The sequence below is a fragment of the Panicum virgatum genome, chromosome 9K, assembly GCF_016808335.1.
Source record: "Panicum virgatum strain AP13 chromosome 9K, P.virgatum_v5, whole genome shotgun sequence".
In the NCBI taxonomy this organism is placed as follows: Eukaryota; Viridiplantae; Streptophyta; class Magnoliopsida; order Poales; family Poaceae; genus Panicum; species Panicum virgatum.
In genome coordinates, this window is record NC_053144.1 from 9,384,862 (window position 1) to 9,405,537 (window position 20,676).

Below are 20,676 nucleotides of genomic sequence, written 5' to 3' on the forward strand. Positions count from 1 at the left end.
GGTGACCGCTTGGCGCTTGCGGCTTGCTAAGGCCCTGTTTAGTTCCACCCCGTAAACGCAAAAAAGCCGTAAACACAAAATTTTGTAAAGGAATTTTGCTAATTTGAAGTAATAAATGAAGTCTATTTACAAAACTTTTTACATGGATGGGTTGTAAATCACGAGACGAATCTAATCAGCTTACTTAATCCATGATTTGCAACAGTGATGCTACAGTAACTATCCGCTAATTATTGATTAATCATGGATTAATTAGCACCATTAGATTCGTCTCGTGATTTACAATCCATCTGTGCAAAAATTTTTATAAATAAATTTCATTTAGTACTTCAAATTACCAAGATTCTTTTGCAAAATTTTTTTTGCCTTTACAAGCTTGGGAACTAAACACGGCCTAAACCTGGTAAACCAATTGCCGGCACGAACCAGCGCTCGACACCTGCCGGTGGGTGGCGCCCCCACCCGAGCCGGGAATGGGCGCGCGCCCCCACCCTACCCCCGGGGCCCAGCCTTCCGCTATTTATGCGCACTTGTTCGCCGAGCGAGAGTCGCCGGGGATGGGCGTCGTCCTCCTGCTCCAGAGCTCACTCCGCTCGCGTTCCTCCGCCACCGTAGGTCCGCTCTCCGCCTCCTTTCCTCTCCCCTCCCCTGTTGCCCAGCTTCAATCGTCGTCTGCTCACGCTCTGTTCTTGGGCACGGATTGCGGTGAGGCCGTGAAGGTCGTGGGCTGGTTACTTGACCCTCCGCCGCGTCCCTCTTGCTCCCGTCTGGGGGTAAGATGAGTTTTTTTCTCTTTTTTGTGTCGACGAATCAGCAGGAGAGGCGTTTATTCATTCGTTAGGAGGATTGGTTAATTGGTTGTTGGATTAGGGGGATGGAGAAGCAGGAGCTGCAGAGGGTGTGGTTCTTCCGCGTTTCTGGTTAGCCTCGACATCATGTTTGGTTGCTGCGATTAGCAAATATAGTAAGCTAGTGTTTAGACTATCTCCAACAGCACGAAGGCAAATCCAAAACCGTCGGATTGGGTCGTGCACAGTAAAAAATTCCCCACCCAAAAGATCCAATCTCCAACAGCGGACCCATCCTCACCGCGCTCGCTCCCGCCGCGCCGGCCGCGCCCCGCCGCTCCTCGCCGTGCTCGCTCCCCACCTCGCTGCGCTGGCTGCTGCTCGCCGTCGTCCGCCGGCCCGCCTCGCCGTCGTTGCCCGCTGGCCCACTTATCGTCGTCGGTCGCTCCTCACCGCGCCCTGCTGCTCGCTCCCAACCTCGCTGCACTGGCTGCAGCTCGCCGTCGTCCTCCGACCTGCCTCACCGTCGTCCGCCGGACTGCCTCGCCGTCATCGGCCGCGCCCCCGCCGCTCCTTGCCGCGAGCTCGCCTCGCGCTCGCTGGCCCCACCCCAAAGCCGCGTCGCTCCCCGCCGCGCCGCTCCTCGCTGGCCACGGCCCGCCGCACCCCGCCGCGAGCTCGCCTCGCGCTCGCCGGCAGCTCCCCTTCACTCCCCGCCGCGTGGTTGCCTCGTCTCGCCGACCCCACCACTACAGGCGCAAGAGGTTTGCGTCGCGTTGAGGGCATGGCCTTTATTTACGTTCTGGCTTCATGGGAACCCAAAATGGGTACTTGGTTTGCGTTGCCTGTTGGAGAGTGTTTTGGGTAGGGAAAACGACTGCACAACCTAAAATGGGTTTGGGTCAAGCTTTGGCTGCTCTGTTGGAGACAGCCTTAGATAATGGAAGATGGGTATCCCGAGACCGCCCTTTCTGAAATTTGTTCTCACATGCACGATTTTTTTTTAAAAAAAAGGAAACCCTTTTCTTTTCTGGGGCTCTTGACGGCTAGTGGAAGGGGATAGTGTCTGTCACTGTTAAGCTGATCTGGTATCGTGAGCAGGAGGAGAAGGGGGTGCTTCAAGTCCACTCGGTGGCTCTTGCACTTGCATTTTCTCGGCAGTCGGTACTGTCCATGTTCCATATCCGTGTCACCAAATAAAATTCCCGACACGACCAAAAAGGGCGAGGGGGGAAGTAACAGCACGTCAGCACCGGGGCAATCTCTTGATCAAGGTGAGCAGGAAATGGGGATCCTGCTTTCATTGGGTCTTTGTGGCTGATGCTTTTGTGCTGTTTGTTAGCACTGTGTTATCCTATTTTCTGTTAGGTTCTTCATGTTAGCTGTAGCCTGTAGGTGCTTTCCTGATATATGTTTGTGAACTTAGTTCAGTAAATGTGCCACCTTTTAGGAGCTTTTCTCATGTCACTCAAGTGAAAACTTCAAGCCCCCATCTGTTGGGGAAGAATGAAAAAAAATGAAATCTCGCTCCATAATAGCATACTACTGGACGTTTCAGACAGTATTATTCTTCCTTTGTCCAAGGTTATTTCTTCTAAAAAAATTTTGCTCCAGTTTGAGAAGCTAAGCTATATTGCTTTATGATATATATCTCTGGTCCATTTGCTGAAAATAGTACACATATTGTACTATTTTATACTTATATACTAAAACAGAAGAGCCTTAGTTAGTTACTTTACATGTCCAAATGATATATGAACTTTAATTTCGTGAGAAAAAATGACAATTTTATACTCTATTCATATGTGATCTCCAAAAACTCTGGCAATTTGTTTCTTTATAATATATTGTCCATAGCTAAAAAGTCATAATTTTTTGAAAGTACTTTCAAATATGAATACGGTGATCTTTTTAATATCTACCTACATGTTGCTAGATGAACTGTTGAAAAAATATTATAAAAGAAGCGTCGCAATCTGAGAAACCTCATTTGCCACTAATAGGATAAATGAACTTGATCTTATTGCTCATGTTACACCACTTGTTGCTTGATCTACATATATGATACTTAAGGCTTCATCCAAGAACCACGTATAAGGGTGTCTCTAACCGTTACACACCACCTAGGTCTTGTAGTTCCACCTCAACTTTTTTATTACACGAAGAAGAGAGGGATGGAGGAGAGGGAAGAGCTAGCTTTTCCTCAAGAGCTAGTCTCTAACTGATTCCAAGATCGATCGGGGTCCCACCCACACCCACCTCCTTTTTCACTGGTTTCTCATAAAATAAATAAAGTATGCAACCCACGATGGCAGCTTAAAGCTAGACCATTGGAGAAAGACTCACATGCTATCTATTAGATTGGTTGGCAAATAAGAAGTAGAAATGATTGAAGACGCCCAAGCAGCACTAGTTCTGTTCATAGGCATTGGATGTTCAATTGCCCCCAAAAAAAGGCAGTGGATGTTCAATAGCCCGAGGGGTGCATCCATGATTCCCAGTGTGATAAGGATTTTAACATTTCTTGATCTTCTGCTAGCCAAGCAGTACTTTTTGTGGGGTGAATAAAAATTTGGCCCTCTGATTGGAAGATTAAATAATTATCTCAAAGATCTACTTTTGTCATCCGTGTTTATACTTTTAAAATATATTTTATCGAGGCCGGGAAAAACAAAATAAAACATCCCTTTCATGATCTACTTTTGCAACAGGGACTTGTCTTGTGCTTTGAGTCTTCGCATGTGTTGTAGTACACCGAGAAAATCTTTGATTTTGCATCTCACTGGGGGTGCTGTAACTTTCTATTTTACTGATTTATGGTTTTCATTGCCCATTTACCAGTTCAGGAGGAGTGATATCCAGTGGTTGAGTGCTTCAAGTATTTGAGATTGAAACAGAAAATGTCTTCCTCAAGGCCTACTCAGTGTTCCAGTTCATCCAGCAGGACTCGCCAGAACTCACGAGCAAGGATATTAGCACAAACAACCCTTGATGCTGAACTCAATGCAGAGTTTGAAGAATCTGGTGATTCCTTTGATTACTCCAAGTTGGTTGAAGCGCAGCGGAGCGCTCCACCTGAGCAGCAAGGGCGTTCAGAGAAGGTCATAGCCTACTTGCAGCACATTCAGAGAGGAAAGCTAATCCAACCATTTGGTTGCTTGTTGGCCCTTGATGAGAAGAGCTTCAGGGTTATTGCATTCAGTGAGAATGCTCCGGAAATGCTTACAACAGTCAGCCATGCTGTGCCTAATGTTGATGATTCCCCAAAGCTAGGAATTGGTACCAATGTGCGCTCCCTTTTCACTGACCCAGGTGCCACAGCACTACAGAAGGCACTAGGCTTTGCTGACGTTTCATTGCTGAATCCTATCCTAGTTCAATGCAAGACCTCAGGCAAGCCATTCTATGCCATTGTTCATAGGGCAACTGGTTGTCTGGTGGTAGATTTTGAGCCTGTAAAACCTACAGAATTTCCTGCCACTGCTGCTGGGGCTTTGCAGTCTTATAAGCTTGCTGCTAAAGCAATCTCCAAAATCCAGTCACTACCAGGTGGGAGCATGGAGGCCTTATGCAATACCGTGGTTAAGGAAATCTTCGACCTTACAGGTTACGACAGGGTGATGGCTTACAAGTTCCATGAAGATGAGCATGGGGAGGTCTTTGCGGAGATTACAAAACCTGGTATTGAGCCTTATCTTGGCCTTCACTATCCAGCCACTGATATTCCTCAAGCTGCAAGGTTCCTTTTCATGAAGAACAAAGTACGAATGATCTGTGATTGTCGTGCAAGATCTGTGAAAATTATTGAAGATGAAGCACTCTCCATTGATATTAGCTTGTGTGGTTCAACTCTTAGAGCACCACACAGTTGTCACCTTCAATATATGGAGAACATGAACTCAATTGCATCCCTTGTCATGGCTGTTGTGGTCAATGAAAATGAAGAGGATGATGAACCCAATTCTGAACAACAATCACAGCAGCAGCAGAAGAAGCTGTGGGGTCTCCTTGTTTGTCATCATGAGAGCCCCAGATATGTCCCGTTTCCACTGAGGTATGCCTGTGAATTCTTAGCACAAGTGTTTGCTGTCCATGTAAACAAGGAGTTCGAATTGGAGAAGCAGATACAAGAGAAAAGCATTCTACGTATGCAAACAATGCTCTCTGACATGCTATTCAGGGAAGCATCTCCCTTGAGTATCATATCTGGGAGTCCAAATATCATGGACCTAGTTAGATGTGATGGTGCTGCTCTTTTGTATGGGGACAAAGTATGGCGTCTTCAAACGGCTCCAACTGAGTCTCAGATACGTGATATTGCCTTTTGGCTTTCAGAAGTTCATAGGGATTCCACTGGCTTGAGTACTGACAGCCTCCAGGATGCTGGATATCCAGGAGCTGCCTCCCTTGGTGACATGATTTGTGGAATGGCAGTGGCTAAGATCACTTCCAAGGATATTCTTTTCTGGTTCAGGTCACATACAGCTGCTGAAATCAAATGGGGAGGTGCAAAGCATGATCCATCTGACAAGGACGACAACAGAAGGATGCACCCAAGGTTGTCCTTCAAGGCATTCCTTGAGGTTGTCAAGATGAAGAGTTTGCCATGGAATGACTACGAGATGGATGCTATTCACTCATTGCAACTTATACTTAGAGGTACACTGAATGATGCCACGAAGCCGGCCCAGACATCTGGTTTAGATAACCAGATTGGTGATCTCAAACTTGATGGGCTTGCTGAATTGCAGGTGGTGACAAGTGAAATGGTTCGCCTGATGGAAACTGCAACTGTTCCAATCTTAGCAGTAGATGGCAATGGATTGGTCAATGGGTGGAATCAAAAGGTAGCGGAATTGACAGGATTGAGAGTTGATGAGGCTATAGGAAGACACATACTTACACTTGTGGAAGATTCTTCTGTATCAACTGTTCAGAGGATGCTATACTTGGCTCTGCAGGGTGAGTGGATTCATTCTAGTTGCTTTAGTATATTTCTAATGTTTTTGGTTTTATTCTTATATCTGACAGCATTTTTTTGTCAACCCCCCACAAAAAAGAAACTCTAGGTGTCAAGAACCTAATTTATTATCTGCTACATTTGATTGTCATTCCATTAACAGTCAACCCTCACAAAAATACTAAATTATTAATTATTATTATGTATGATTTCTAAATATTTCTTCAATCAAGCAGGCAGAGAAGAGAAGGAAGTTCGATTTGAGTTGAAAACACATGGCTCCAAGAGGGATGATGGCCCTGTTATCTTGGTTGTAAATGCCTGTGCCAGTCGTGACCTTCATGACCATGTTGTTGGGGTGTGCTTTGTAGCCCAGGATATGACTGTTCATAAGTTGGTCATGGACAAATTTACTCGTGTTGAAGGGGACTACAAGGCAATCGTTCATAACCCGAACCCACTCATCCCTCCCATATTTGGTGCTGACCAATTTGGGTGGTGCTCTGAGTGGAATGCAGCCATGACCAAGCTTACCGGGTGGCACAGAGATGAGGTGATTGATAAGATGCTCCTTGGTGAAGTTTTTGATAGCAGTAATGCTTCCTGCCTTTTGAAGAACAAAGATGCATTTGTGCGTCTTTGCATTATCATCAACAGTGCATTAGCCGGTGACGAGGCAGAAAGGGCTCCCTTTGGCTTCTTCGATCGAAATGGGAAGCACATTGAGTGTCTTCTTTCAGTGAACAGAAAAGTAAATGCAGATGGTGTTGTCACTGGAGTGTTCTGTTTCATTCATGTTCCTAGTGATGAGCTGCAGCATGCGCTACATGTGCAGCAAGCCTCGGATCAAACAGCAGTGAGAAGGCTGAAGGCTTTCTCATACATGCGACACGCCATCAACAAACCTCTGTCAGGTATGCTTTACTCTAGGCAAGCAATCAAGAGCACAGGTCTGAATGAAGAGCAGATGAGGCAGGTCCATGTTGCAGATAGTTGTCATCGCCAGCTAAACAAGATACTTTCCGACTTAGATCAAGATAACATTACTGACAAGTAAGAATAAAACTTCTAAACTGTTCTATTAGGTTCTTGTAATTTCATCTGCATTTGTTTTTTTGTCAGTTTTCGGACGTAGGTTAATGATATCACTCTTTGTTTCATTTTTACTAAATACTAAACCTTATAGTCATATGAGTTACTATAAACTCTATATTTCTTTATCATTATGTTCACAGGTCAAGTTGTTTGGATTTGGATATGGCTGAATTTGTGTTGCAAGATGTGGTGGTGGCCGCAGTCAGTCAAGTACTGATAGGTTGCCAGGGTAAAGGGATCAGAGTTTCTTGCAACCTGCCAGAGAGATTCATGAAGCAAAAAGTGTACGGGGACGGTATTCGACTCCAGCAGATCCTCTCTGACTTCCTATTTGTTTCGGTGAAGTTCTCTCCTGTTGGAGGTTCTGTTGATATCACTTCCAAACTGACTAAGAACAGCATTGGGGAAAACCTCCATCTCATAGACCTGGAGCTTAGGTACACTGGCCACTCAAATTTGAACGCATACACTTGTTTCTGATAATCAATTTCTGAAGCATGAATGCTTAAAGTAAAGCTACTCTTGTGTTTATGAATTTTCAGGATCAAGCACCAGGGAACAGGTGTTCCAGCAGAAATACTAGCACAAATGTATGAGGAGGACAATAAGGAACAGTCAGAAGAGGGCTTGAGCCTTCTAGTTTCTAGAAATCTTCTGAGGCTAATGAATGGTGACATTGGTCACCTGAGGGAAGCTGGGATGTCAACCTTCATTCTCACCGCAGAACTTGCCTCTGCTCCTGCCGCCAGTGGACATTGAAGCCAACACTGCAAGTAGTGGTTTCAAATGGTATGTTCACTAGTTTGTAAACGGGATAAGGTTATCTGCTGTGTTTGTTTCCACTCAGCCGCTGGTTATGCAACTCCTTACTTGATTTTTGCTCTGTTACACCCACTAAAGAGGGTTTTGCTTTTGTGATTGATACCTGCCACTAGAAGATTTAAAATTGCTTTGTTAAGGATGTGCAATATTCTGCCATTTCCCAAATATCTTGCTATGGCTATACGATGAACAAATAATATTACCAGTACGAGGGGGAATGATACATAGATGTTGTGCATATTCAGGGAGAGGATAACTATGTGGCTGGTTCTGATTAATGGTCTACGTATATTGTGATGCATTTTGTTTCATGTGTGCTTTTCTTTAAGCGATTTCAGTTTTCAATAGTAACCAATGTAAACTTTTTGCTAAATATTTTTATTTCTGCTCTTGATGGCAGCTCCTTTTCAGTTCATTCGGAAAGCCAAATGGTTCGTGGAGAATGGGAGTGCTGCAGGCTGTAGGGCCGCCGAATGCATAAATAAGATTGACTTGTATGGTTGTTTGTCAGGTGGGGAAAGGTTGTACGGGCATACTTCTGCCCTGTTTCTACCTGTTATCCAACTGTGTAGTTTTTTTTTCTTCCAGAAACAGAAAATCCTACCGTGTAGTAAGCTTGAAGTTTAAGTTAACATGAATAAACCGTCAAATTTAGCTCCAGACTGTTGTCCTCTTTCTGCCAATCAGGAATCAGCCCATGCATCGTGCTTGTACTGGTACAGTGTGCTGGTGTAAGCTGATGATGTACCCTCTGTCCAGATTTCAGATTGCCCAAAATGGGGTATGGCGCAGTATATGTTTCTTCAGGTTTGATGATGTGCATGAAGTGTGTTCAGAAGTTGAGACTTGTAATAATCGTACTATTTGTGAAGAAACAAGTATTACTCTGAATTCTGAAGCAACGCCAGCAGTTGTTGGCCCGTGGGCTTCGTGTTGGGCTCGAATCAGGTAAACCGCGCAGGCAGGCCGGATGCATTCGGCGACTGTCACTGACCGCGCCCGCGAACCGTTGCGCTTCACCCCCATCTCCGTTTCCATTTCTGCTGCCGCTGCCAGGACTGCAGATCTCCTTCAGTTCATGTCGGATAGCCACGCGACGCGGGCGTGGGGGACTGGGGAGGATGGAGAACACCGCACCGCACCCTGCAGTGTGCAGTCACTGACCGCATAAACGCCCCCTGCCAGCACTTAGCACTGATTGGAGAATTCAAGCTGCAAGACACTTGGCCATGTTTGGCTCCCACTATAGTTTCTTAGTACACGCAAGTCGAGAAAAGATCTCGCATGCATGGAGTGCTAAATGAAATCTATTTGTAAAATTTTTTTAGAGATGAGTATAATTTTTCGCGACGAATCTAATGACGGTAATTAATCAATGATTTGGCTACAGTGATGCTACAGTAACTATCCTCTAATCACACGGTCGAAGGCCTTATTAGATTCTTCAGAATTCCTAGCGTAGAGTTTTAGAATTGATTTTGTAAACTGATTTTATTTAATATCGTAATTAACGGTCAAAGTTTTCTAATACTCCTAGTACACAGAACCAGATCCCTGACCAGGACATCAGGTCCGGTCCGGCGGGACGGGAGCGAGCATTGGCTGCGTAATAACGAGTAGCGGCGGCGGCCTGAACCTGCAACTGCAACATGCTGATCCAGCATCCAGCCATCCAGGTACCCCTCCCCTGCCTGACAAGCTGACACTCCGCGCAGCATTCAAGGAGGTCACGGCGATCATGCGAGACCGAGGACCCAGAGCACGCTGTGATTACAGCCCAGGCCGCCCCGAGCAGCTGTGCCATAGCTGTCGCAAGTCGGTTACTGTTTTATCCAAGGGACGTCGCTGTTGTCCTCTCACGGAAACATGGCAGCCGCCCGGTGCCGTTTTCTCCCACTGTGATCGCACGAAAAAAAAAGCGGTTGGAAATCAATCACCGGGAGAAATCCGCGGGCGGAGGCGGTGCAGAGTCGACGACCGCCCCCGAGCTCAACCCGTCACGTCGTTGAAGACGAGACTTGAAACGCAGGGGCTCCACCGAGTACTGACCTTATCACTGGCGGGTCTTGTTTCGATCCATCGCCATTCGCCAATCAGGTGGCAGGTGTACGGGGTGGTGGTTGCCCGTTGGCACATCCGCCTTGACCGGTGCACTACCCCGTTTCCGATGTTGTGTTTGGTTTCCCTGTCACACTTGTCGCGCACGATTCTCTAAAAGAGAATCTCATATACATGGAGTACTAAACAAAATTTATTTGCAAAACTTTTTCATGGATGAGTGTAACTTTTCACGATAAATATAATGACAGTAATTAATCGATGATTGGCTACAATAATACTACAGTAACCATCATCTAATCGCGCGATCAAAAACTTCATTAGATTCATCTCGGGAAATAGCGCAGGATTGTGGAGTTAGTTTTATAAATTACCTTTATTTAATATCTTTAATTATTAGTCAAAATTTTTGTGATACTTGTGCTACTTGAAACAAAACAGGACACGAGCCCAACGAACCAAGGTCCGGCGGTTGAACTGGATTTTTTTAGTGGACAAACAGGATGGTGCCGCCTCATTGACTTTAATTCGAAAACGAGGTCCCGAGACAACGTCCCGCTAGGCTGCTTAACAGTACTAGTAGCACGGCAACTTATTGATGATACAGGCGTTCAAGCCCTCACAAGAATCTGTTTAACTAGAATCTGCATTAGGTTTGCTCAAGTTTTCTTTTTGAAAGATATAAAGGAATTCATAACCTATATATTATGAGATGCACAAAGCCAGCTGCTCTCTCCATCCTGAAATAAAAGGTATTTTAGTTTGTCCTAAATTAAACATCTCAAAGTTTGACCAACTTTGTATAAAAAATATTAATATTTTGAATGTCAAATGAGAATAATTAGATTCATTATAAAATATATTTTCATAATTCACTTATTTGATGTGTTAGATCTTAATATTCTTGTATATAAATTTGATCAGACTTAGACTATTTTGACTTACCAAATATCTTATATTTTAGGATGAAAGGAGTACTTATTAGAAACAAAGAAAACTAATTGCAAATTTTCCCGCATGATTTTTTACTATAAAAATAAAGTAAACAAACTCATCGACCCTATCACCGCTGTGTATTGAGCATTTACTCTTTTGTGATAGATAGAGTTCACAATCAAACTTATATAGAATGACATATCAATTTTACCCTATCACGATTATTCGTTTTTTCTTTAAAGCTAGAACCACGAGTCAAGAAAAAAATCCATCAGTGTTGCGCCAGCACGAGCCTGACATTGCTATATCAAATGTAAAACACCCATTTACTACATCAAATACGATAGAGCAGAAATAAAAACCGACCGGCCATACACTTCTTTAAGAAACCATCTTACAATCTCAACAAGAAAAGGACTGCCCTTATTATTAATTGAAAAACCAAGACAAGGACTATCATCCGGGCCGACCGTTCCCCGTTCTCGTTGCTAATCAGTGATAGAAAAATCCTGACCGGACCCGCTCACACCCAGGTCGGCCGCCGGCCGCCGGCCGCCGAACGGTCGCACGAACCGGCTTCCTCTCCACTCCGTCCAGCCAGCCCTTCGCCCCTTCCCAATCCCAGCCACGGATCTCACTTCGGCCCTTCATCCTGGCGCCAGGTAGGGCTGGGCATTCGGTTAGTGCGGTTAAATCGGTTCGGTTAATTCAGTTTTGAAATATTTCGGTTATGACAAACTCTTAACCGAAATTGTAGCTAGAAATCTTTTAACCGCGTAAATTCGGTTGCGGTTAAATCGGTTCGGTTTTGCGATTAACCGTAATGTATACAATACATAAATAACAAGCAAATTAGAATGAAATTATGACATCAACTACAAGCTATTAGCCACTAAAATAAGCTTAGAAAGCTAGAAAAACAATTAATGTAGCCACACTTAGATATCTTAATTATGAAAACCAAGAATTCTTGATATCTCACATGATTATACATATGTTTAAGACATAAGATAAATACACATTACACTCAACTTGCTAAATCGGTTAATTCGGTTAAATCGGTTAGTGGCACATCAAAACCGAAATAATATGCGGTTAAAGAATATCTCAAAAATTTTAACCGCAAAATTAACCGTTAACCGAATTAACCGACTTTTGCGGTTAAAGCGGTTCGATTCGGTTCGGTTAATCGGTTTCGGTTATATTTCGCCCACCCCTAGCGCCAGGGCTCCAGCCCAGCCAGCCACTACGACACAGGACGGACGGGACCCGGGGGAGTTTTGAACGCCCAAAGCTACGGTTTGCAACGTACTAGACGCCCCCAAAAAATAAGCTTATCTGCGCAGGGCGGATCGGCGTCCCCGCAGCCCGAGCGCAAGCGACCAAATCGAGCTGGAACGGGACGAAAGCAAAGCAAAGCAAAAAAAAAAAAAAAACTTCCCATTTCCCTTTCTTTTCCTTTTCTCGCTGGGGCTCGGGTCGGGGGGGTGCCCTTTCCGGTCTCGCGCACGCACACCACCACCATCAACCCCGAATATGCTGCCCCCAGCCGCGCCGGCCGCGCCCTGATCCCCCCGCCCGATGCGCCCTCCCCGCCCCCTGCTCCGCCGCCGCTGCCACGCCGCCGCCGGATCCGCTCCCGCCCGGCCGCCCTCCGCTCTCGGCGGCGCCGGGGCCCGCTGACCGCCCGGGCCCACCCCCGCGCTGCCCCCCACCCTCCCCTCCCCTCCCCCCGCCCCTGCCCTCGTCGTGCTCGCGCCGGCGCGGGGTGCGGGGACGGCTGCTAGGGTTTCCGCGGCACTCGCCTCGCGGTGCCCCCAGCGGATTCGCGCTTGCACTGCGGGTGCAGGTCCACGCTTCGCCTAGGGGGTCCGCCGCGCGGGTTTCATTTCGTCTCGCTGAGGCCCTGCGGTCCCGAGAAGCTCTCCGGAAGCTCGATTTGCCGCGGGGTTTTCGAGTCAGGGGCGCCGATCTGCGGCTGCCGGCGCCGCGGCATTGGGCGGCTTCCCAAGTCCCCGGGCGTCTGGAGCTTCGGCTCGGCCGGTTTGGGTCTCTGACAAGGCGCTGCCTTCAGTTTGTCTCCGCCTCAGAGTAAGCATTTCCTCGCTTCTGGGCTAGCTGATATTGGAGGGAACCATGTCGGAGAACATCGATCTGGTGCTCGAGTTCCTGCGGAAGAACCGGTTCGCCAAGGCGGAGGCCGCCCTCCGCGGGGAGCTCACCGGCCGGGGCGATTCAAATGGCACGGCCACACAGAGGCGTGGCGCTGAGCCGAAAGAGGACGAGGAGCATGAGGACTCGGTGGGCTCCAATGTAGGGCCCAAGGGTGCTGCGTCAGTGCGGAGCGCGGACTCGTCAAGGGAGTTCATCGTGAAGGAGATTGATGTGGGAGCTCTGCCGAATGGGTCGGACGGGAGGAAAGGCTCCGGGATTGGCCAGCCTCAGGAGAACAACATGGGGGATCTGTATCCTTGGACCTTCAGCATTGCCAACAGCACTGCAGAGCAGCTGGCCGAGCTTCTGGTGTTGGAGGAGGTGCCAAGACATAGGCGTGGTGCAATGATGGCAGAGAAGAGGGATCGAGGTGTTGGGACCGAGCAGCCTGGCCCGGTGCTGGAGCAAAAAGCCTCGTTTGGAAGAGGGAAGGGAAAAGTTGATGCTGCAGGGAGAGCTGAAACCAACGAACAGGATCATTCCAGGGATAAAAATCTGGTTCCAGAAAAAGAGGAGATCTTGAATGGTTGCACAGTTAAGACAGTGCTTCCGTTCCCTGCAGAAAACCCCTCCTCTAGCTACAACGGCACACACCACGAAAATGAAAGGAAAGAACTAAAGAAGAGCATTAGTGCAGATGGTGTTGGAAAAGCTGTGAAAGGACAACTTGATGAAGGGAACAGGCAATATTACTTTGAAAAGTCCCAGGATACAGATCAGGTGGCTGACCGCTGCTTCGATCTGCAGCTTGTTGCAGATAACCAGCGTGAGGAGCTTCCCAAGTTACCCCCTGTGAGGCTCAAGTCTGAAGATAAGTTAGTCAATATGAACTGGGAGGAAAAGATAAACCATCATGGATCTGGAGCCAAGCAATCTAGTGCTGCTGATCATGCCTTTATGATTGGGTCTTATCTCGATGTTCCAATCGGGCAAGAAATAACATCTTCAGGTATGTTGCTAGTGAGTTACATGGTACTGAGCTCAAACTACTAGGCAAGCAGTGTTACAGGGTGTTCAATATGATTTATTTATTCAGTTCTGTGCAAACATATGTCATTGCAATAGTACTAGGATCTAATTCAAGACATTTTTTTTCTCTACCAATCTATCTTTGTTATGGCAAAAAGGCTTTGGAAATTGTGAAGTATTTGTATGCCGGAAGGCAATGGTTGACTACTTGATTTGTTCTGGATTCCAGTGAGCTGTTGTGATTATTATGCACTGTGCTGTTTGAAAAAAGATCCATTTTTTTCAAAAGTCACTATATAGTTTTGACTTTGGTTGTGTAGGCCATAAAATGTGAACATTTGGCTAATGTTCATGTGATTTATATCATATTTGGGACCAACTAAGGAGTAAGGACATCACTTGATGTAGTTTCTGTAATTTATTCCTCTACTTTTGCTATAATAAAAAAGAAGCACAACTGACCTTGTGAAATCTTGCATATTGGTGTCAGTAGTAAATTGTGACACCAACTTATTCCTGCCATGGATCCTTTAGTGCCACTATCATGTGAGAAAACTATGAGGTTTTTGTTTTCCAGAAGTCAGAAGTACGTGTCATTTGTAATGAATGCTCCTTTTGCGGGCAGATTATTAGTGACCATCCATGTTTCATAATTCAATTGTTTAAATTAGTGTTTTCATTCTTTCCCCTCGCAAAGGATGATTGACTGATGTTTCATATTTCTGGAAGTGTTTTGCTCTCCGTTGATCTTTATGTTCTAGGAAATTGGGTTTCAATAAGTGCGACGTGATGACTCCAATTAATTTTAATGCTGTTATTTTAATTTAAACTTTATCAGAGTGTTACATGTCTAGATTTGCTAATTTCTTGTCTCCTGAACATTGACCTCTGCATGAATATATTCAGGTGGAAGGCGCACAATTGGCAATAGTTGGTTGTCTGTCAGTCAAGGTATTGCCGAAGATACTTCTGACCTGGTATCTGGTTTCGCAACAATTGGTGATGATTCACTTGAATATCCAATTGGTGAATATTGGGACTCCGATGAGTATGATGATGATGATGATGTTGGCTACACCCGACAACCAATTGAGGATGAAACCTGGTTTCTAGCGCATGAGATTGACTATCCTAGTGACAACGAGAAGGCAACTGGCCACACAAGAGGGCCTGATCGACATGATCGCCCTACAAAGGATGAAGATGACGACCAATCATTTGTTGAGGAAGATTCCTACATATCTGGTGAGCAGTATTTTCATGGAAAGAATATTGCACAAGTAGGCACTTCGATGGGGCCAATGGTGCATGGAATTCCTGATAATGATATGATGGTTCAGTATGATGGTCAACTTTTAGATCCCGAAGAGCTTAATTTGATGCATTCTGAACCAGTCTGGCAGGGATTTGTATCGCAGAACAGTGAATTAGGTATGTTAGCGAATGGAAAATTCCTTAACGATTCTGAACGACCCCATCCTGATGACCCTTTTGTGGAGGATGATCAGCATGGCTCTGTTAGGTCGATTGGTGTTGGGATAAGCAGTGATGCTGCTGACATTGGTAGTGAGGTGCGGGAAAGTCTGATTGGAGGTAGCAGCGAAGGGGATATCGAATACTTCAACGAGAGCAGCCTCAGTGTTAGTGGAAAAAGACATTCTCAGCAGGAAACTGAAAAGAAGAGAATAGGTGGTAAAGGAGCTAAACATGACCAAATCAATTATGCTGCTGATATCCAGAAGGTCAATCTACCACCAGGAGCGGCTGATGGTGGATTTTCTTTTCCTCCACCACTGCATTCTGGGAAAAATCATGACTCTGATGCTAAATCTTTGTGGTCAAAGAAGGATGAAATTTATTGCATTAATGATCCTGATGAATGTCAAAATGGCATGGTATCTGATGATATGCTTGCCACGTGGAGGAAAAAGAATAGCGAGTCTTCTCTAAGAAGCTCTAGAGATGAAATGACGTCTGATGTTGTCAGATCGAGAAATTCAAGTGCATCGTATGACGAAACAGAGGACACAACCAATGTTCGGCATCACAAACTAGACGACGCACAAGAAGAAGACACTGGAACCACCTTAGATGATGAGGAAGCAGCAGCATTGCAAGAGCAAGTCAGACAGATAAAGGCGCAGGAGGAAGAGTTTGAAACTTTCAATCTTAAGATTGTGCATAGAAAAAACAGGTACTGTTCTTTAAATGTTTGTTCCATCTTTTAATTTTACAAGAAGCATAAAAATGATGTCGTGATTTCCAGTTCTTTATTATCCTTCCACTGTGCCTGTGTTGACCGTGCAACACCTACACTTCCTTTTTCTTGGAGGACTTTATCTCTTTTAACATTGTTTCCTGTTAACTATATGACAGAACTGGCTTTGAAGAAGACAAAAATTTCCATGTTGTTCTCAATTCTGTCATTGCTGGGCGTTATCATGTCTCGGAGTATTTGGGTTCAGCTGCATTCAGCAAAGCTATCCAGGCGCATGATTTGCACACAGGAATGGATGTTTGTGTCAAAATAATAAAAAATAACAAAGATTTTTTTGATCAGAGCCTTGATGAGATCAAGCTTCTGAAGTATGTTAACAAGCATGATCCTGCTGATAAGTACCACCTTTTGCGTCTGTATGATTACTTCTACTACCGGGTAAATTTGAGCTTTCATTCTTAATAGATTCCTTTCCAGAGTAATTTAATTTCCGTTGAGTCTTGGAATTTATCACAACTTCACTACATAATATTAATGAGTCGCTGAAGTAGTAAATAATAATGTTGCATTGTGGCATGTTTGAAATTCTACTGGCTCTATACACGTCTTGTACTCAACTCTTAACTGTCAAATTGAGTGTTTCTAAATTACATGATTCGGCATGTAATTTATCCAGCACTCTACATTTCACTTTCTGAACATCACAATTCCATTTTTGTTATGTGTGCCACAACATTTTACAGTTTATAAGATCCAGATATTTAAGGCACGTATTAATATTATCCAGAATTGATCCATTAGAATGACTCACAATTCTTGGTATTCCCATATTTATATTTCTGAAATATTTGGCATCACATCTTGTAGCAAATTCTGCCATGTTTGGTTGAACAGTTATTTGTTTGTAAATTCCAGACATGTGAATCTTGTGTTTTCAGTATAGTGCTCTGAAACTCTTCAAGTCGATCAATTAGAATGGCTAGAAGGCATTTTATGTGTATGAAGATGTTCGAGAATGAAAATTGAACTGAGCCTCAGTTTAGGGTTGATAAATTGGGAACATATCTAGTGCAAACCACAACTTCGTGAAAACCCGTGCAAACCACGGCAAAAAAGTCGTCTAAATTCACCAAAAAAATCACACATGTAGATGATATGATGATACACAAACTTATAAAATATCTTGTCCAAACTCAACTTCGTCTGTGAGATATAAAAATAACAAATTTCTAACAAATCATCTGGACAACTTCCTTGCTTGAAATTTGTTCTTTTTATATCTCACAGACGAAGTCGAGTTTGGACAAGATATTTTACAAGGTTGTGTATCATCATATCATCTAGATGTGTGATTTTTTTTGTGAATTTAGATGACTTTTTTGCCGTGGTTTGCACGGGTTTTCACGAAGTTATGGTTTGCACTAGATATGTCTGTGAATGCTGTAGTGCTGTACCACTTATTCGAAGTATTATTTGCAGGAGCATTTACTGATAGTCTGTGAACTTCTGAAGGCAAATCTATATGAATTTCAAAAGTTCAACAGGGAATCAGGGGGTGAGGTTTACTTCACAATGCCAAGATTGCAGGTATTACTGAGCTATGATGTCCACTATTATTGACTTAATGTTTAACTACCAGTAACCAGACATGTGACTTCAATTTTCCGCATCAACTTCATATTTTCCTTTCTTGTACATGCAGTCGATAGCTATTCAGTGTCTGGAGGCTCTGCAGTGTCTGCATGGTCTCGGTCTAATTCACTGTGATTTGAAGCCAGAAAACATATTGGTAAAGAGCTACAGCAGATGTGAAATAAAAGTCATTGACCTTGGGAGTAGCTGTTTTGAGACAGATCATCTATGCTCATATGTGCAATCACGATCTTACCGTGCACCCGAGGTCATACTGGGCTTGCCTTATGACAAAAAGATAGATATATGGTCACTTGGTTGTATATTAGCAGAACTTTGCACCGGAAATGTAAGTGGTTACTGCATGCTAACTGCTATTGTTCTTACCTGTTACTGTTGCACTTATTTTGGTTTATGCGTTGTTCATATGATATTAGGAGATACAGACAACCACATAATGCAAGAGAGGAATGTACCAAAATAAAATAAAAATATCTCATTTATACCTCTTCTAACTGCTCCGTTCTATTTTTAAGGTGCTTATCATAGTAAGATTATGTATTTATAATTCATTGGCCACTACTGATAATCAGGGGGATAGGGAGCATAGTGAAGTTGATGATTGAAAGCTATGCATTTTGTTATTATGTTCTTTTATCGTTTGAAGGTGTCTTGTTTATCTATTTTCTGTTGTATGTTCATATCGAGTACTGGTCTACTGGAGCTGATGTACGCATCCTCTATGCTTTTCAGGTCCTTTTCCAAAATGATTCTCCTGCAACATTACTTGCACGTGTTATGGGCATCATTGGCTCCATAGAACAAGCTATGCTTGCGCAGGGACGGGATACCTACAAATATTTCACAAAGAACCACATGTTGTACGAGAGAAATCAGGTTTGTGCTCTTCAGTGTTTGTTCAGTAGATTTTAATGAATCTCTTCTTCTCATATTAACATTTAAGCTCGCATTTTCTTGTGATTCAGGAAAGTAACAGACTTGAATATTTGATTCCCAAAAAGACATCCTTGCGGCACCGTTTGCCCATGGCTGATCAAGGGTTTATCGAGTTTGTTGCATACCTTCTAGAGGTAAACCCAAAGAAGCGCCCAAGTGCCTCAGAAGCATTGAAACATCCATGGCTTTCTTTTCCTTACGAGCCAATATCTTCATGAGGCATATTGCTATTGGGTCGCGGGTGGCTTAACATTTGTCTCGACACCTGAGCACCATGAAATTTTGACAGATCAAGATTCAATATGTTCTACCACGACTGAGCCATGGCATCAACCAAAGTCCAAAAGGCAAATCGGGATATGGTTTGATCATGTCTTGGTGCCACAATCAGAAGGTCTTATGTGCCCTGTAGGCCTGTACTATCACAGCATGCCCTGTGTTGTGCTTGTAATATAACTTTGGTTTTTTTTTGGTCTATTTCTAGCCCCCGATGTAACAGGCCATTTTGGTTTAGGTACTTTGGAACGCATTTCTAGGAATAGGGCTGTCATGTTGTACATGGTGTGATCATTGTTGAACCCCGTGCGGCCGTGCCATGCTGTAAACCTGTGTTACGGTTCTAACCTAAGTTCTGAACGACTCTCCGGGTGTTTAGGAATTTGCCTGTCAAAGCTCTTCTGCGAAGCTTACAAGGTTTGCTTGTCTTTTCTGATTGCTATCAAGAATTGGTCAACAGGTAGCGTATGTTCATATTAACCATTTTTTAATCTGCTTTTGCTGTGGCGCCTAATCTTTTCCATTGGAGCTTGAATCCTGTCCAACTTGTACTGCGGTCAGGAAATACTTGCAGCTGATGATGTCTAGGATGTTTGTTGCATTTTACAGTCAACGTCAGTTACATCCGCAACAGTCCTGAAGAAAGTGAGGGAGGGGTGTGAGGAGAGACCGAAGTTTCGCTTTTGTACGCAGTCCAAAGGGCGATCGATTTGATGCACCAAGCTGATGGGTGGCATATACTCAACAGCCATCCGGATCTACATGACATGCCTGTCACCCCTGCAGCGTGTGAATGGCTAATGCTTTTGAGGCAACGGCTTGTTTACTCCGCCAGATGAATCCTCTGCGGCCGGCCTATGCCCTCTAACGCGAGTACTATAATAGTCTCATGCACTACAGTATAACCGAAGGCACATCCATCCGTCTGTTCCAGACGGCGACGTCGCCTGATTGAAGGAGTGTCATGGTCATGGATGAGCGGGCGAGCAAATCATTGGCGCCGGCCCATCCCCGTGCACAGATCAATCCGCGCGACTTTGGGTGTGTTTAGTCGGTGAAAAAGTTTAGATTTTAGTACCGTAGGATATTTTGTTGTTACTTAATAAATAATGTCTAATTATAGATTAATTAAATTTAAAAGATTCAGCTCGCAGTAATCAGTTAGGCTGTGTAATTAGTTATTTTTTCAACTGTATTTAATGTTTTATTCATGTGTCCAAAGATTCGATGTGTCGGTTACTGTAGAAAGTCCTTTGCTTCCGTGTGCAAGAGATCAGCGAAGCGATAGATTCGTCGAGAGCGGGGGGGGGGGGGGGGGGGGGGGGGGGGGGCTAGCCTAGCGTGCGTGGACGAGCCGCCGGTACGCGCGTGCGGCGCCCGGCCGTTTGGTTCCACTCGATCGTCCGCTGCCGAGCTCGCGCGCGCGGCGCGCAGCCGGATTCTACTACAACGGCACGGCGCCGCGGCGGCACCCCCGTCCTGCCGGTGGCAGTGTTCGTCTCGTCAAGCGCGCCGTGCCGGAGGGACCCGTTCGTGCGCGACGGCCGCGCGCCGAGTCCAACCCTGCTAGCAGCAGTTGATCAGGGTGGCACCGCACACGGGGCGCCTGACCTGACACGGCACCATTATTTTGCTGCCTTGCTGACCGCTGAGCTCCATGACCATGCGATCGAGGACGCACTCCCTGTGCGGCATGCGCCTCCCCAGCGGGTCCTTCGCGCCGCGGTAGAGCGGTCGTCTTCGCCCGCGGC

At 45.0% G+C, this 20,676-nt stretch overlaps 2 protein-coding genes across 6 annotated transcripts; both read left to right on the plus strand.

Annotated features, from left to right (window-relative positions):
• Positions 1-464: 464 nt before the first annotated feature.
• LOC120649951 (phytochrome a-like) lies at positions 465-8,325 on the plus strand. Of its 5 annotated transcripts, none has more exons than XM_039926894.1 (7): positions 551-615; positions 1,890-2,062; positions 3,630-5,750; positions 5,985-6,801; positions 6,984-7,280; positions 7,386-7,632; positions 8,066-8,325. In XM_039926894.1, exons 3-6 carry the CDS (start codon positions 3,689-3,691, stop codon positions 7,600-7,602), a joined length of 3,393 nt encoding a protein of 1,130 aa, XP_039782828.1. In that variant the 5' UTR covers positions 551-615; positions 1,890-2,062; positions 3,630-3,688; the 3' UTR covers positions 7,603-7,632; positions 8,066-8,325. The 5 variants fall into 5 exon arrangements, with proteins under 5 accessions (XP_039782827.1, XP_039782830.1, XP_039782828.1 ...); XM_039926895.1 differs by having other exon boundaries at positions 554-611; XM_039926893.1 differs by lacking the exon at positions 1,890-2,062 and having other exon boundaries at positions 465-615.
• A 4,211-nt stretch (positions 8,326-12,536) lies between these two features.
• LOC120649952 lies at positions 12,537-19,354 on the plus strand. Its single transcript, XM_039926898.1, has 7 exons — positions 12,537-13,822; positions 14,749-16,036; positions 16,219-16,498; positions 17,540-17,647; positions 17,763-18,041; positions 18,446-18,589; positions 18,679-19,354. Exons 1-7 carry the CDS (start codon positions 12,796-12,798, stop codon positions 18,865-18,867), a joined length of 3,315 nt encoding a protein of 1,104 aa, XP_039782832.1. The 5' UTR covers positions 12,537-12,795; the 3' UTR covers positions 18,868-19,354.
• Positions 19,355-20,676: the final 1,322 nt, after the last annotated feature.

Bases quoted from the DNA above. Each gene is read 5' to 3' on its own strand.
- LOC120649951 (XM_039926893.1), top strand. From the start codon at position 3,689: ATGTCTTCCTCAAGGCCTACTCAGTGTTCCAGTTCATCCAGCAGGACT. The intron at 6,802-6,983 runs GTAAGAATAAAA...TTATGTTCACAG, and splicing joins CAAGATAACATTACTGACAA to GTCAAGTTGTTTGGATTTGG. The intron at 7,281-7,385 runs GTACACTGGCCA...ATGAATTTTCAG, and splicing joins CTCATAGACCTGGAGCTTAG to GATCAAGCACCAGGGAACAG.
- LOC120649952 (XM_039926898.1), top strand. From the start codon at position 12,796: ATGTCGGAGAACATCGATCTGGTGCTCGAGTTCCTGCGGAAGAACCGG. The intron at 13,823-14,748 runs GTATGTTGCTAG...GAATATATTCAG, and splicing joins GCAAGAAATAACATCTTCAG to GTGGAAGGCGCACAATTGGC. The intron at 16,037-16,218 runs GTACTGTTCTTT...ACTATATGACAG, and splicing joins ATTGTGCATAGAAAAAACAG to AACTGGCTTTGAAGAAGACA.